At 35.7% G+C, this 18619-nt stretch overlaps 1 protein-coding gene and 1 pseudogene across 2 annotated transcripts in view; one reads left to right on the top strand and one right to left on the bottom strand.

Annotated features, from left to right (window-relative positions):
* LOC136848660 (hemolymph clottable protein-like) overlaps positions 1-2418 on the top strand; it is a 91528-nt gene extending 89110 nt beyond the window's left edge. For both annotated transcript variants that reach the window (XM_067121095.1, XM_067121094.1), the window contains exons 36-37: positions 854-978; positions 1919-2418. In XM_067121095.1, coding sequence (XP_066977196.1) covers positions 854-978; positions 1919-2023 — 230 coding nt within the window. In that variant the 3' untranslated portion in view covers positions 2024-2418. The remainder of the gene's footprint in view (positions 1-853; positions 979-1918) is intronic.
* A 453-nt stretch (positions 2419-2871) lies between these two features.
* Positions 2872-16447, bottom strand: LOC136848508 (uncharacterized; annotated as a pseudogene).
* Positions 16448-18619: the final 2172 nt, after the last annotated feature.

The following is an 18619-nucleotide window of genomic DNA, read 5'->3' as shown; positions in this document are numbered from 1 at the left end:
CAAATCACCGCTAGCCGCATTCCATGAAAGCAACACCCCACCAGAATGATGTTTACTATGGGGGGGAGACAACATATGATAGAGGTGGGTCACTGGGTGACACGGTCCCCTCTCCAGAAATAGATTTTTCCTTTGTCAAAATCCCTTTTCTGGATCGGGTCCCATGTCAGCCGGTGAAAAATTAACAGAGAAATAAATATCATTCTTAAACTGTATGAAATAACAAAATGTAAGGGGAACAGAAGACCAAAGGTCCACCAGAAATTTTAATTGCTAGTAATAATAACAAGTAATGTACAAATGTAACTGATGGGAGCTTAAAGTTAACATGACAATATAAAAAAATATACTTAAACAAAATAACTATACAAATTGAAAACATTATAACATAAATGTGTCATTTAGACAAATATACAGATAACACGGTCAGGTAATAAAGTCAAGGCACGCCTGACTGAAAAGACTGTAAGGGGATAACTGAGGCAGTGGAGGAAGAATTGACTAGGAATCCGAAAGGTTACTAGAGGGAGGGACAACGTTCCCTGCCGCGACTGCTGAGAATTTAAGAGCTTCTAAGGATTTCAAATAGTGACGTTTGAAAACCAAGGGTGACTTCCAACCAGTGTATTTGGTAAGATCCGCAAAATTCATGTAATGGAAGTAGTTAATAGAGGTGGCCACAGCTCTAATATCGTGAACTCTAGGGACTGAGTCAGGATTAGCCTGCTTGATGAAGTAAAGGATTTGCTGTCTAATAGCAGACATAGAGATCACTTGCTTAAAACTTACATAGAATAATGATTTCATTTCATTATTTTATTTTAAGAGAAAATTTTTCTTAATTTCCATAAAGATCAAATTGAGTGCACTTCATGGGAATACCAAGTGAGAAAGGAAGGACCTTGCAGTTGCACAGCATTGGAATTGACTCCAAAATGCAATTCAGGTTGCACAAGCAACACAAAGTCACAGAAGCAGGTAAAGTATTTCTCATGTTTCTTAAGCCGTAAAATTTCTGTTTTTTTTAGTAGGTTATCAGAACATTTTCTGTTTTAATTTTCATCTTTCCTGTGGTAATGTATTTTATCATGACCATTTATAAATAACTCTAACAAGGAAGTGAAACAAATATCACAGTACATGTATTAATTTATTTATTCCTGTACATCTGTTTCAGTTCGTAATTTTGAAGATTAAAATTTTTCTTTCATTGTTAACCATAAATGCAGTCAACCACATTACAGAAACTGGGGACTACATTTTATTAATTTTAATTTATTTTGGGGGTCAGAATTTGCAGTTGCAATTTCATAATTTTAATTTTTTTTTTAAATTTGCAATTATTCTTCCTACATATCTAGTTCTACTCTAAAGTATTGTTTATATCTGCACAAGGTATTGTTTTGTCCAGCTTTCCTTCAAGGCTAAGTGTTATTAAATATCATCAGCTTTAATGAGGAGAGAAAAGAATAATAGGGACTCTCTTTTGGTACAATATCTTCAATTTAGTCTTGAGATTATTCAGTTTGATAAAGATTGTTCATTGCTTCTTAACCTGATATGCATTTTATTTATTTATAAACTGTGTACAGTGATCTCAGATAGTTAAGATTTGGAATAGAAGTAGCAATAGTAGGTAGTTAGTAGTAGCAGTAGTACCTGTAGTAGTAATAGTGCAAAAACATAGAGGAGTCCTGTGGGGCCTTGCAATCAACATGGCATTGGAACATATCAACAGATTATATTCATATACTACTGTATATAATCTCCCAAACAGCCATGCAAAAAAGAAGTGAAAACTAACTTTGCACCTGAGTTCTCTCTCTCTCTCTCTCTCTCTCTCTCTCTCTCTCTCTCTCTCTCTCTCTCTCTCTCTCTCTGGTATGTAAAGACATAAGACCACATAATTCTTCAACAGATCAAGTTCAACTGTATCGTAGCGATGGAGCACAGTGATAAAGACATCGATTGCTTCCCCCAGACGTATTTTGCCAGTTACCCAACTGGTTGTAGGGTCGAGTGAGACAACATAGCAAGAAGAGGCCATGTCATTCAAGATTGATGAAACTGATTACTTTCATTTATGACCCCAAATGCCTCATTTGTCAGTGGTCTGAGTGTTATGGCATAATAATAGTAGTACATCTTGTTCCTCATTTGATTGTCTGTTGGAGGAAAGAAATAGATTGACTGAATTATAATAGTTATATTGTTTACTTTCAAGTGATGTGACCTTTCTGGTTCAGAATAATGCCATGCTTCTAAAGTAATGGATTTGTGTTATTGGCAAAATGTACCTAAAACTTTAGTTTTACATATTCTAAATTTTTGGCAGTTATTAAGGGAAAATTATGTTAGAAATAAGCTATTCATTCCATATTGTCTAGAATTGCAAGACGAAATATATAAAAAAAATATGTGGTTTCTGTTTTAATTACTGATCATTTGGTATCTAATAACTGACAAATAATTCACTGATCCTTACTCAACTATTTACAAATGCAAACATCTTCCAAGAAATTTGGAACCATACTTGAAAATGGAATTCCAAAACCAGTTTTGAGACAGAAATGCATTCCTTACAGTGCAATCCTTGGGAGCTGGAAGTCTTCTTTTTCAAAAGTCAAAACTTGATCACTATAAGTCTCAAAAGCCAGTTGATGCTTGAATATGAGATGGAACTGCAAAGTCCTAAGGATTCACTCTTCATTTTACATTTTTGTGGCACTTAACGTGAACTTAAGGAACAGCACACTAATGCCATTCAAAAGTGGGAAATTAAGGATAATCCGTAATTATCTTGACAAATTCTAATTTCCAAGACTTTGGTAAAAGGTTTCGACTAATGGAGAACTAAGAAAGCAGATAGAATCAGAAATGATAAATCCTCACAGTTGTCTGGAGAACTTTTCTTACAACAGGATACTGGAAAAGAGAAATTCATAATTCCAAACAGTAAGAGAATTGAAAGACCTTGGAAGGTCCGTGTCTGAGAACACTTGTAACACATTATGGTACCATTTACCCTTGGCTAGTAATGACAATGCGAACAATGTTCTCTTTTTTGCAAGTTAGGTAACTTGTGCAAATTAGAGGAAATCATTATACCTTATTAAGACAAGTGATTCTGGGATTCTCCGTGTTTTCAATATCTGAACCCAACATATGACATTGTATCTGAAACTGGGGCTACTTCCTCAAGGCGAGGTTCCTTAATTCTTTGGTTATAGTAGATCCCAGTTCCTTGTGTAGTCAGACTTTTATATATAAGTACAATACAACTGGAACTAAAGGGACACTGAAAAATACCTATAGTACAAGCTATAGTATGCCAAGCAAGGCACAGTGCAAGCAGTACTGTGCCATAGGGGGTGGTACCCTGTCCAGAGCCTTGCATATTTTAAAATAGCCTACCCTATTGACCACATTCCCATGGTTATCTCCAAGTATTAATATGTAATAGTAAAATTATTATAAAAACAGATTTGCATTCAGAAGGAATGAAAAAAATTTAGCCTATAAAACAGAATGAGATTGAAAGCTAAGTCCCCTGTCTGATATTGTTCTTTGTAGCTACATACTATGTTTTCCATCATCTGTTTTTACCCTATTTTAAGTATACTTTAGTCATACAGGTACATAAGATATTAACAGAAAACCCTAGTTTCATTATGCTTAATCTTAATAAATAAAATTTGGATAGAAAATATGTTACCAAATTAATAGGTTGGCCCTGCAAATTCATTTTTCCAGTGAAGAAAATGTACTAAAACACAAAATATGTACAATGAACAAAATTTACCCCATGCACCTTACAGATTAAACATCTAATGTTTGTAAATAAGAAAAAAGGAGAAATGGCGTCCAGATCTTCACGCAGTTTTGATGGTTGAAGCTCGAATCTTTGAGGTTATAAAATACACCTACATATGGAGCGTAAAAGGACAGCTTGTTTTGCTAGAGAATGCTTTCTGTGTTTTGTATACAGGGAACTTGAGGGCCCTTCTAGATCTTCAGGTTGCAAATTACATCTCTGATAAAAGGCAGGCAAGATATTTCTTATTTAGTTAATACAGTTATATATGTATTTTTTGGCCAAACATAAATTCAGTCAGGTCCTTCTGGTATTGAAAAGCTATCTAAATAAACAATAACATTTAGAAAATAATCTTTTATTTGTAGATGTTTAGTTAACTATTTTTTCAATTCATCTGCAAAGAGTTTGTTGAAAGATAACAAATTTCCAATTTTTTTTAACATGGTAAGAAGCATATGGTTTATTTCACTATACAGTATTTAAATTTGATTGTAATATCTTTGAAATCGTGTTATAGTGACAAAAAACGTAAATTTCTAAAAAGAAAAAAAACTTTAGGTGTCATTTATGACCTTAGCAGAAGGCTATAAATTTGATTAATTCTTCACAAGCAATGGTTGAGAGAAAGAATTTCTTAGATCAGACACCATACCTGCTGTCAGAATGCTCAATTTTTCTAATACATAATGTTCGTTGAACACCCCGCCCCTCCCTTGTCTTTGCAGCTTTCTGTTTTTACCTAGTTAATTATTAGCCATTTGTTGGTTATTTCTTCATTGTCAGGCTGCTGTTTTCTCTTTATATCCATCGTAGAATTTATTAGGTTTTCTCCTCCATAGGGTCTAAATCTTTTAAATTAACCGTTCTTTTTTTTATCGAGCTCATTCTACCATATTTATTGTCTTATTTTGTCTTTATTGAAGTGCACTCATTACATAGATAATAGTAACATCATAAATAATTCTTAGGCTAGGATAAGCTTAGTTATAGTGAACATTAATTTCTCTAGCCTAGACAAAGGCCACACCCCTTGTAATGCATATTATTCAAAGGTCTCTGAACATATTCCTGCTAGCAACGTTTGCAAAAAATTTGGGAATATGTGGTAATTAATCGGATCTTTGTGGGCATGGCCTTTGTCTCCGCTAAGAATAAAAGTGCTTTACTTTCCTAATTTCAGAGAAGTTCATTTCTTTTCCTCTCAGACACTACTTCGGTACTCCAGCGACTAGTATTTCACACACAAGTGCCACACAGGACAGCACAATTCCTCCAGCGAATGTTACGAAGATGCCCTGTGATACAGCAGAAGGTAAGAAAAAGGATTAAAATTCATTCAGAAACTTCCTTAAAATTTTTGTTTGAGTTATTCTACTAAAAAAGTAGTAGAACTGATTACAAATTATAATGTGAACATTCTTCGTTTAGGATGTATTAAAAATTATAACATAAATTATGTGCATTCAAGAAAGGCCATTAAACAGCTGCAGAATGCATTAGATACTGCAACAGCCAGCAGGAAACAAATCGGTACTTCGCGCTTTCATTTGTACTTAATCCTGAATCTGTGTACAGTCAGGTGATCCCTACGGTGGTAGTGGATTTATTAGATACATATTACACTGTATATTTTATTTGAAATAAATGGATCCGTATGGCGGCACAGCATTTATTAGATTTATATTACACTGTAGATTTTATTTGGAAGAAATGTATCCCTATGGTGATAGAGTATTTATTAGATATATATTACACTAGATTTTATTTGGAAGAAATGGATCCCTATGGTGGCACAGCATTTATTAGATTTATATTACACTGTAGACTCTTTGGAAGAAATGGATGCCTATGGTGGTAGAGTATTTATTAGATATATATTACACTAGGTTTTATTTGGAAGAAATGGATCCCTATGGTGGCACAGCATTTATTAGATTTATATTGCACTGTAGATTTTATTTTGAAGAAATGGATCCCTATGGTAGTAGAGTATTTATTAGATATATATTACACTAGATTTTATTTGGAAGAAATGGATCCCTATGGTGGCAGAGCATTTATTAGATTTATATTACATTGTAGACTTTATTTGGAAGAAATGGATCCCTAAGGTGGTAGAGCATTTATTAGATACATATTGCACTGCAGATTTTATTTGGAAGAAAGGAAAAACTTACCCAGAGACCTTTGAGACCGTAGGCTTCGTCGACCGTGACTCTGGTCGTTGCTCTCAGGCAAGCTGTTGCATTGGGCAGTTCGTATCCTAACCATTTGAAGTAAAGGTCATGAGCTGTCATCCTTCCAATCCTATGGGGGAATCATGGCAGAAATTCAAGATATAAAAAATACTTATGCGTTTTGATAGTTAATAACTAGCCCTAGCATTCTCAGATAGTATTATGTTAAATACAGGTACTGGCGTTTATTTATCCCATTGAAGGCATTACTTAAGGTTCTTTGCAACGTCTCTTTGGCTCCCTAGCTGCAACCCTTTTCATTCCTTTTACTGTGCCTCTGTTAATATTCTCTTTCTTCCCTCTGACATTCCACCTTCTCCTAGTAATGTATTCATATTGTAACTGGTAGGTTTTCCTCCTGTTGCACCTTCAAACCTTTTTACTGTCAATTTCCGTTTCAGCACTGAATGACCTCGTAGGTCCAGTGCTTGACCTTTGGCCTAAATTCTATACTGAATTCTATTCTATTCTATTCTTTATCACATTGATGACGTACGTATTGCTTACACTCCTTGGAATTATAAAATTTTATGATTTCAAGGAAAAGCAATTTGATGATATAATAACGATACTGCACGTGCATAAGAGTCAGCTAATGATGTTGCTTGAATTATGAAGAAATTATTAAATTATTACGTTAAGTAGCCATTCACGGGAATGATAATAATCTGATGATAGGAACGATGGAGGAAATAAGATGGCTTTTAAATATTCATTAAGAAGACTGATAGAATGAAAAGGGTACAGAAGAATTATCGAGTAGGTGGCAAAGGAATGACAGTGCGAGTTTTGTACATTTGCTGAGAAATATGGGAAGAATTTCAAAAGATGCAGAACTTGAAAGTAAGAAGGAATTATTGAGTCACTTCTGTTTTATGGAAGTTTGCCGACCGAATTTGCAGGAAACAAGCAAGTGCTGAAATGCTGAAAGGCATTACTCTTGTATTTTGAAAAGAGTAAATACAGTAGATGCATGATGGTTGTAAGAAGGATGAAAGGATAAGCTGTGGAGTGCTGAGGTAGGTTTGTCCTGTAGAGAAAATTTGAAGTTAAAGGAGGGTTTTAGACCTGCCTCCATATGGGTTTATGAAGCAGTGGAGGAAAACCCAGAAAGTGGTATATTGATAAAGTTGCAGAACACCATAAAAATTTGGGTTTTCTATGGTGTCTTCCAGTTTTAAGGAAAACATGTGCCTGAATTTAATCTGCACAGTATCCTATGAAAATGAATGTACTCATAAACCTATATTTCTATCGTAATGTACATCAAACTACCTACCAACGCAAATACCTTGTAATTCTCTTCACTGACTTATTTAAGTTTTTACTCGCTTTTTCTATGAGACGGACTTAAGCATGCCCACTATCATTCAGCCTCGCACCACGTACCTCCATCTCCCCTTTTAGAACAGAATAATGTGTAACTCACTTCTTATTGATGGCTTTCATTAGAGGATATCCTTTCTTGCCAATCATGCAGAATATTAAGGGCCAGTATTTCTCCTTTCCGATGTAGAAGTCACATCTGCCTGGGAAATCAGAAATATACTGAAAAAATCGTATGAATACTGATTTGCCTTTATAGTGTTCACGAAATTTTTCCCTCTTGCAGGCTTAAGCAGTTGTGCCTCTCTCTCTCTCTCTCTCTCTCTCTCTCTCTCTCTCTCTCTCTCTCTCTCTCTCTCTCTCTCTCTCTGCGTGTGAGTACATGAACAAATAAAAAACAGATGCATGTTTTTCTGAAGCCGTAAATGAAATTAGGCAAGGAATCTGTAAACAAGACATCTGTAAATGTAAATATGAGTAATTGCAGTTCCAATTCCATAGAAAATAAAGATATAATAAAGACGATGTGATCCCAACAGTTATTTTAACCATCCAAATAATGTTGCCAGAAAACGTGAATTGAAACAAGACAACCGAACGCGGGGAAGAGAGAGAGAGAGAGAGAGAGAGAGAGAGAGAGAGAGAGAGAGAGAGAGAGAGAGAGAGAGAGATTCCTCATCCTTACCACATCTTGTAAAATCGTCAGAGTAGACCTTCCTGCAGGTGACGTCCTCGACCATGAGGGCATACTGTTTGTGACGCACGTCCGTGTAGGCGGCGTCATACAGTTTCGACGACGGGAGGAAGTGCGAGCGTCCGACTTTCCCGACGTCGGCCAACTCTTTGTATATCCCGCTCTCCACTTTCTGTCGAGATTTGTAAAGAAGAAGAAAATTTTTACAAACAAACTGCGAAGAAGTGGAGCGAGGAAGGTCGTTCTCATAGAAATAATGAATGCACAAATTGAGGAGTTTTTCATTTACAGGCAAATGATGAAGAAATGAAGGAAGTGTTATTCATAGTCAATTAAGATTGTAAATAAAGGAATTCAGGAGTTGTTTACACACAAACAAATGAACAATGCGTAAACGAAATGTTAAATATTGTTCCCTGGTAAAAAAAAAGTGAATAAATGGGAGGAGTAGTGTTTTTCGTGTACAAACAATAGATCTCTGAATTGGAGATCTTTATTCACACACAAACAAATATGGGGAGAGAAATGAGTGGCACAATAGGGGGTTTGGGTCCGTCAGTGCACCTCACGAGCTGCACTGTAGGCTTTTTTAAAGGGTGATCGAGCGTCCCCTCGGCCCCTAACTGCATCCAGATTTTAGCTTCTTACGTAACGTCCATTTCAACTTTCGACGTCGTTTCTTCCATCTTGGTACCCAACCTCTGTAATTATTGCTTATTGATGCAGCTGGGCGGTGGGGGTTTCTCCTATTTTCGCCTTTAGATCCTTGTACTTCATCTTTTTTTTATCTGAATTACTTTATCTTGCTGTCCAACAACTCCATTAACTCCATCTTTTTTCATTATTTTAAGCACTGAAAAGGCTAAAAGTGTATCAGTGCTTGGCTTTATGACCTAATTTTCACGATCCATTCATGAAGACGTGAGAGGTTTATTGTTGTAAAAAAGAAATGTTTTATGGCTCAGTTGCTTGAGATTGTGCACCTGACCATGATGTGTAATGCGTGGCAGGAGGGGGGAAATAACTGATGAAAAGAAGAATTGTTACGTTGTTTAAGTGGAAAGGTAACTGAGGATAGTGTAAAATTGTAGAAGAACTAGGAAGTTGTACGTTTGGATTTTATTGAGTCAGATAAAAGAATGGTTGATAGGGAGACTGTGGCGTGGCTTCAGACAATGAAGTGAGTGTATGTTACGAGTGTTTGTTATTGAATTGACATGATGATGTAATGAGGAAAGCTGCATTTAGTGTACATGGAAGTATAAAGAAAACTTATCATTCTGTTGACATATGCATGGTGGGAATTCTTTAGCATACTGCTAAGAGCAATTAAAGTTTTTAAAAAAGTTAGAACTGAAGACGCGAGAATGGCTGGTTCGAGTAATAGAGGTTCTAAGACAAGGCTGTGTAGTCTCTCGATAGCTGTCTAATATTTTTATGGTTTGAGTAATGTAAAAATTTCAGAGATAACAAGTAGATGTAGTCCAAAGTTGTTGGGTAAGGAAAGCAATTATGAGCTGAACATAAGAGCGGCTGATAGCCCGGGTTTGTTAGAAGAAAATCTGAGAATAAATGTTTACTAGAGCATGATTCATATAATAAATGGAAGTCAGTATGCAGCAATGAATGTTAGCATGGATGGTGGATGAATGGAAATAGTTTATTTTTAATTATTTAGAGTAATATGTGATGAATGATGGCAGGATGACAAGATGTATCACGGACTGGGTGAAGTTAAGAAGGTAGTAGCATAGTCTCTGACAAAGATTTGATGTAGAAAACGTTTATCTCTGGAAACAAGATTTAGCTGATATGAAAGGATCGTTTAGCCAGTTCTGCTTTACAGAAGTGAAGTGTGAATGTGGAATCCGAATGAAGATGAAGTATATGAATACTTCTTCCATGGCATATGGGTGAATTAGAAGGATTTAAAGAATGATAAACGGCAAAATGACGAGGTGGTGGTCCGAAAGTTACCATAGGTAAAAATTTAGGTAAGAATGTTTCTAGGCACATAGAGAAGAGGGACGAGGAAATGGTTAAAACGTTTAATAATTTAGGAATTTTCATAGAAAGAGACGGAGACCGAGAAATGTCTGGCCAGGTACAGTGTAATATGTGTAGCATAAAGGTCTTAATATTCAGGAGATGCCGAGTTTTATGTCAGATGGAGGTGAGAGGGGCAGTGTATGCATTGGGGTTAACGCTGCTAAAGAGCCATATTTGGAAGTATATGAAGCAGCTGGTGTTACTGGAAGTTTTTTGCACAGGTCTTCATCTTTAATTTAGCCGTTTAATGTTGAACATGATAAGGGCTTGCTTTGCTTTTTTCCGTGACCACTTCTGTATGAAAATATCTTACTGAATGTATATATATATATATATATATATATATATATATATATATATATATATATATATATATATATATATAAAAGAGAGAGATAATCTTCTATGACTTACAGACATATGCTCCACCAAAGCCGTGGCCTTCTCGAAGATGAGATTCAACTTGGGGTCGTCAATGACTTGCCTCAGGTAATCGTATTTAATGGGAACGTTCCTTACAGCCAGAAGTGAGGTCAGGAGGAGCCAAAAACTCGGCTGACGATCAAAACCACGAATAGCCATAAACACACTGCAACGCGAGCGCTGTCTCTTGGCGATATATACGTAATGGCTGTGAATATAGGGTATAGGATTATCTTCATATATATATATATATATATATATATATATATATATATATATATATATATATATATATATATATATATATATATATATATATATATATATATATATATATATATATATATATATATATATATATATAGAGAGAGAGAGAGAGAGAGAGAGAGAGAGAGAGAGAGAGAGAGAGAGAGAGAGAGAGATAGTTTGTTTGATGGTTGCCATTCAGAGTTTTCACGGGCAGTGCCTATATAAATAAATATATATATATATATATATGTATGTATATATATATATATATATATATATATATATATATATATATGTATAAAGTTTATATGTTATTTAGTAGCATATGACAGTACAGTATATTCATCTAAGACCACAGAAAATGTTATTTTCTGTGGCCTTAGTTGAATATATATATATATATATATATATATATATATATATATATATATATATATATATATATATATATATATATATATATATATATATATATAATCACGCAGGAAAGATGTGTAAAGACCTTTAATTGCTATGAGCCGTCTTATCCCTCCTGTAGCTGAAACTGCTACTCATAGATAATTTTGTACAAGTAGTATGAGGTGCCTTTGTGAATTTTGCAGTCATTTTCATAAAACGATTTTAGTGTGAATTTCATGGCATATAATACTTTGTTAAACATTTAATTCGTCTCTTGAAAATGTTTGAAATTTTTTTGAAAATGTGACAAAAGGCTCTTACGTTGGGATAGAAGAGATGCGTTCAGTTCATATAGTTGCCCTAAAAACAGTTTGATATTTCCTGCTATTCCTGCTTCTTTCGCCTTGGTCGTCCAACTGTACATAGTTAAGTAGACCAGCAAGCTTGATACAAACAGGCCCAGCACTATGCCTATCCAGACGTCCACGCTGAAATAGGAATATTTAAGCAATTGAAAAGTCATGCTATTGTTGCTTCAATCTCACGTTCGCTAGAATTTCGGATTTTGGAGTTGATAGATCAAAGAGGCTGTATTTGATTTGATAAGAATGGTTATGACAACACAGCCAATAAGCGTAGGCTCGAAACTATAACATTTTATTAGATGCAACTGAAAACTATGTCATTTTGCGGTTTCTTCATTCAAAAAAGAATATCAGAGCATACCCAGTGGTATTTTTACCCAAGATTTTTTTTCAAGCGCTACTTTTAGGAGATTTTAGAGATAATTTCTCACTGACGTTGAATCTTTAGGGAATTTTCATCATTCTCTCTCTCTCTCTCTCTATTTTACACACATACACACACGCACACACACACACACACACACACACACACGCGCGCGCGCGCCCAACTACAACAATCTGAACTGTCTGCCTCTTAGAATAACGTCTATAACTACTACATCTCTCTCTCTCTCTCTCTCTCTCTCTCTCTCTCTCTCTCTCTCTCTCTCACACACACACACACACACACACACACACACTACAAAAATCTGAACTATAAGCCTTATAGAATAACGTCAGTAGATACTCCCCCCCCTCTCTCTCTCTCTCTCTCTCTCTCTCTCTCTCTCTCTCTCTCTCTCTCTCTCTCTCTCTCTCTCTCTCTCTCTCTCTCTCTACTTACCTAAAAGGACGTAAGAATCCCCAAGGATCAGGCTCCGATGTGGGACGTTTAACCAAAATCCTGTAGTAGTCAATGAGAATAGGAGACGAGAAGTCCACCACCCTTGACCTTGAGTACGTGAGGCCGAACGGCCCAAGGGCAAGGTCAGCTTCCTAGAGAGAGAGAGAGAGAGAGAGATTCGTATATCTACCTTTTGCGATGTTATCACATTATTACATATCATCATTTCCAATGACCATTGTCCATTTAGTAGTTTCTCAGATCATTTGGTTCGTTAATCCTCTTTCAATTTCAAACTTCATTCTCAAGTTTTATTAAATTTTAAATGTGTGACAGAAACTGAATGCAAGAGTTCTATATTCATTTTATCAACGTTTGCAACTGAAGTATATATTAAATTTTAATTGTTGCCTCGGTCTCATTTCATATAAAGAATTTGGAATGCTTCCAACTCTATGTGAATATTGGTTTTATGTTAAACGTACATTGTTATAAATGTAATATTTTTACTGAGGGCCGTTTCCATTTGAGAAGTTTCTCCAGCACCTGGAAGCAGTATATTTAGAAACACCGTATTGTAAAGAAACGAGATTGGGGACCTTATTATAGTATCCCCATTTCTATTCTGGCACAAAGACAAGAATCGTTCAGTGCAATGGTAATTTTCCTTTGAAACTTATTTGTAGAACCTCCTCACTATCGTCTGTCTTTGTGCTTCAACAAAATCCAACGTGTTGATATCAGAAAAGCTCAGCAATTCATGGTCAGTGAACTAAAATGATTGAACTGAAATTTACTTGAACTAAATTCGCTGCCATATTTTTTCCAAGCATGTTGATTTTAGGAACGAACCAAAGGATGCACAACTTACGTTCCTCTTGACCATTCCTATCATCCCATTCCAGTCTCCTGAAGGCGCAGGGATGCCCCATGCCCCGTCAGGTGGCCGAACCAGGACATACCTGAAGAAAATTTAAATAGTTTTTTACAACATTCTCACAATATGTAATGTGAATTTTAATGTGATCAGACACTAAATTGAGAGAGTCTCTTACCATGTGAGTTAGGAAGTGAGTGAATGGGATACTGGAGACGTTTAGTATATTTTGTTGAATATTAAATACCATACTTAAAAAATGCAGATGTCTCCAGAATAAATTTGTTAAAATTCAGGCTTTTGTGCAATTAGCTGAGCATTTTTATAATGAATTCGGAAAGGAAGATTTTGCCGTAATGTTCTTTATTTTTTGTAAGAAGGTAAATGAATATGTTCATTAGAAGCAACTACCTAAGTATATTCAAATAAATTCTTTTTTCAAATCCTCTTTTGAGCATTTTGTTAAATAATATTTACGATATCTGTTTCATTCTTCAGTCTACCAAAAATGCTTTTGTTTATTTTTTATTTTGTCTTTGTTGAAAGTTATTAAAGGAAATGACTATTAATGCAAAAGTAATTTTCACATTCTTACAAATTCTTTGTAAATTTTACATTAAAATCGCGTGTGCCCTAGCGGACGCAGAAAAATTTCATGGGGGGAACCAATTTTCAAATTATGCGTACTTATATATATACTGTATATGTATATATATATATATATATATATATATATATATATATATATATATATATATATATGTGTGTGTGTGTGTGTGTGTGTGTGTGTGTATATATATATATAATCATTAAGATTACTGTTATTAATATTGTTATTTTTTCAAAAATTTTATTTCTATAAGAGATTTTTATTTTTTGCATTTTTATACTTCTCATATTATTATCATCTAAATCTTCAATATTATTATATTGTCGTTATTTTTCATTGGGGGACACGTGCCCAGGTGCCCCCCCCCCTCTGGGATCCGCTAGTAGTGTCGGGGGTGGAAGGCGGGGGATGGTGTATTGTGGAGTCCATGAGGAATCGTACTGCTGGTTACCACCTTCTTTCACTTACGAAACGGTTTTAGTTGTTTATTGAGGCCTTTTATAGTGATTAGTTTTCTTTTGATCATTCATTTAGGTATTTGGTAGCATTGCCATCATTTATGCTGTCATTCGTCTAAATTGGGACAAAATCCAAATTGGAATCACGTTGGTTAGTCAGTGTAACTGCTGATTCTGACAAAGTTTGCAAATCGTAAATTTTCAAATAGTGTCCGTTATTTGGAGTGTTATTGGCCGTAGCAATGCGAGTCTATCTGTAGTTAGTGATGAAATTGTCTTCAACATATTAAAAATAGGTGTTAGTGACGACAGCTATCTTGCGAGTTACGCGAATTTTACCATTGGAATAAATCGTTCATCTTTCAGTATGGTTAGTTTATTCAAACTTTGGAAGCTTTTAATGTCATTGATTACTTGGCCTGAAAAGTGGTCCCAACAGGAAGACTGGGCCTAACCGTTTCTTTGACTAAATATTTTATTATGTCACTCATTCTCCCATCCTCTAAAATATAATCGTCCCTTCCTCACTCAGCCGGATAACTGGCTTCATTCTATCCTCACTAAAGCTCTTAATTTACTTACTTGAAGTTGAGTGATTTAGCCAGGGCGTTCAGGAGATTGGCCATGGGTCCGCTGATCGTGATTTTCCCGTTGGCATCTTCAGTAACGGCTATGTGAGGGACCCATTCTTCGGCTGCTACCCGGATGGTCATCTGAGTCCTGTTTGTGGTTCAGGAGTAGAAGAAGTAGAATTAGCTTTGAAACGTTGCAGCTATGATTTTCATATGGTTACTGATGATGATAATACTGATGATATTCTTACTTTATGGCAGTAATTGTGTGATGACTTCAGTAGTATGTCAGAAATATTTTTTTTTTCTTTTTAGATTTTTGGATGATTATCATTTGAGTAGGAAGGACCAGTATACGTTTTTGGGCTAGTTGTAATGATCTCGTGGCTCACTGAAACCGAATAAATATTTTTTTATTTCTATTGCTCATCGACAGGAATGTTTTTGTTAAAAATACTCTGGATAACACCACCCTTGAAATGAAAAATAATGACGATGTGTTGACAAGAACAATAAAAAAAACTCTGGTTTTTTACTTGTGAAAGAATGGGAAAAATATGCAAAGAAATTTTTCAGGTATTATTGACAGTCCGTTTCAGGGTAAGTGTGCCTCCTTTAATTGCAAAGCTGGCTATTACAGGATTATATTTGGCCAGAGGAACGGCTATTGTGATTAGCCATCAGCTCAGTGGTCTGGTAAAACTAAGGTATACTTAACTTTGTGATTAGCCATTACGGAAGGGGGCACTCGGTTGAATCGGTTTTTCTGATGACTTTTTTATTTATTTTTTTTTTTTTTTTGTCAAGTTTAACGAATAATTTCTCGACGCGGATTGTGGTATGGAATTAATTAACGCCACCCCGACTTCTAATCTGTCAGTATTATTACGTTTATAAACCGACCCACTGTCACTGAAGTCCGTGCTGTGGTCATTATCCCAACGGTATATTGCAATGGCGTTGTTTCCGATCAGAAAGTACGCAATCTTTCTACGTTCGGAAATATGCTTTTTTGAAGAAAGTATCTCTGAACACAGAAAGGTAGTACTTTTTCTTAACAGATACAACGCCGCTGCATTAATTGATTAATTGTTGTTATGAGGGCTAAAGCATGAACAGCAGGTTAATTTATAAAGGCAGCAATATTGAAAAACATAGGGGAGTCGAAGGGATAATTCCATGCAACCTTCGTTAAATGATTTATATGAGTTTGTAAGTAATGCCAACGAAAAAAAAAAAAACTACTGTAATGACCCATTCTCTACTCACCTCTTCCCCAAGCTCAAAAAACCGCTGAAATTGCCGAAGAAAATCTTTTCATCAAGAAGGCAAACTTACCTTCAGGTGGTCAACGCTGAATATAATTAGTATCTGAACATTTTTTTTGTATCCAGCCCATAATGTCTAAAAAAAGAAAACAAGGGTTTCCCATAAACTTGAGAGTTTGTTACAGTTCTTACCAAAAAATATTCAGTGCTCTATTTTTTAAAGCTCTCATTTTAGTTTTCTGTAAAAGAAAACTGTTGTCTGTCTATCCGCACTTCTGTCCGCCCTCAGATCTTAAAATCATCTGAGGCTAGAGGGCTGCAAATTGGTATGCTGATCATTCACCCCCCAATCATCAAACATACCAAATTGCAGCCCTCTAGCGTCAGTAGTTTTTATTTCATTTAAGGAGCCACCACCGTGTCGTGGTTAAAGTTTCGTGGGCCGCCGCTCCTACAGCATTATATCGAGACCACCGAAAGATAGATTTATTTTCGGTGGCCTTGATTATACATTGTAGTGGCTGTGCAGAAAACTCGATTGCGCCGAAAAAACTTCGGCGCATTGTTTACTTGTTTATTATTATTGATGTCATTTTAAATTTTGGTTAAGCCTGCTTTTGAAATCTACGCGCTTAGATATCAAAAAGGTTAATGCTTAAACTGCTTCAAAACCTGCCTCATATAACTTACTTTTTCCCTTCCGTTCAAATATCCCGAAAGGAATCATTGAAAACTATTCTCTTCCATCTTAACCGAAAAACAGCGACTCTATTCAGTCAGCAAATTAAAAGAAAATCGCCAATATTTCCAACTGAAAACATATGATTATGAACACAGAAACTTAGCCCTTACTCCGACTCGCAGATTTAGTAATAACTGTAAGAATCAAAAAACCTGTCCCATTTATATATAAAAACATATGTATATATCACTCGTAATATTTTTAATTTCAAGCCTTCTCCCCCAACTTGGGTGTTCTGGATGTGTTTATACATTTGTGAGTGAGTGTGACATCCGTAAGCAATTATTTTAAGGTGCATTTTCAGATTTTGCGTATAAACAATGTCAGGCACAAACTGACGCTTTTAGTTGCAATATTCCGTAGTTTCCATATCAGTAATTAGAGTCACATTGCGGACATACCCGGTCTCTCGCTGATCTGTCATCTGCAGGACAGGAGGGGCTGGGTCCTCCGGTTTGCTGACAAGGGGAAGGAGCCGCCTGGCAACCTTAGGCCGAGAATTATTCCTCCATGCTCTTCCCTCTCCCATTAGCCCTCCTGCCTTTCCTCCCTGTCCTATCCCTTGGAGAGAAAAGGAAAAGATGAGTCTGACTCCTTTCCTGAGTAGCGTCGTTTTTCAAATGAGTTTCCATTGTTAGGTCATGTCTGTGTTTTTACATCAAGTTGTCATTTCCTGCATATCTCTGAATAATATTTCCATTGTACTGTTTGGATTTAGATTAAGATCAGGACTTAAAAATACGGTCGTAAGACTATTCCCACGGTCTTAGGTTGTTATAGTAAGGATCACAATATTAAGAAGTATTTGTATTAAGAATTTTGTTTCCACTTCAAATGTTTCATCTTGTCGTTTCTCCTCTGAGTAGACAAAATACAAAAAATGGATAGTTTTCGTTGGTGAGCTAGGATTTTATGAGTAGATAGAAATAATTGTTGTCGCTTTTAGACCTCGAGATTTGATTAGCGACCCTGAAAAACAATATACATTCTAGACTATCATCACATAGCTTGCTTTTATGTATACAGTCGCTTTTTATGTTTGCCAGTTACAAGTATGTTTGTATGGTATATTATTATTATTATTATTATTATTATTATTATTATTATTGATAGTAGTAGTAGTAGTAGTAGTAGTAGTAGTAGTAATAACAGTCGTTCAGTCGTAGTTTTCTGTAAAAGAAAATTATTGAGATGGCTTTTTGCCTGTCCGTCCGCCTTCAGATCTTAAAAACTACTGAGGCTAGAGGGCTGCAAATTGGTATGTTGATCATCCACCCTCCCATCATCAAACATACCAAATTGCAGCCCTCTAGCGTGAGTAGTTTTTATTTTATTTAAGGTTAAAGTTAGCCATGATTGTGCGTCTGCCACCGCAATTGGTGCCAGCAACACAGGCCACCAACACCGGGCTGTGGCTGAGAGTTTCATACAGCATTATACGCTGTACAGAAAACTCGATTGCGCCGAAGAAATTTCTTCGGCGCACTTTTTACTTGTTTCTTATTGTCATTGCAGAAGACGTGCATAAAAGTGCTGGTAAACACTACAGCAAGATCATTTTATTGCTTTTTCTGAAGTTGGTGTTGTCTACAAAAATGGTCGTGGAAGTCTTATCAGTGATAATGATAACAGTAAAACAGCCACAACAAAATGAGCATCAACAGTAACAGTAACAATGCCAAAACACAGAAATAGAAAAGAACGTAACCT

The sequence above is a fragment of the Macrobrachium rosenbergii genome, chromosome 19 (genome assembly GCF_040412425.1).
Source record: "Macrobrachium rosenbergii isolate ZJJX-2024 chromosome 19, ASM4041242v1, whole genome shotgun sequence".
NCBI classification, from domain to species: domain Eukaryota; kingdom Metazoa; phylum Arthropoda; class Malacostraca; order Decapoda; family Palaemonidae; genus Macrobrachium; species Macrobrachium rosenbergii.
This window is presented reverse-complemented; position numbering and strand designations above follow the sequence as displayed.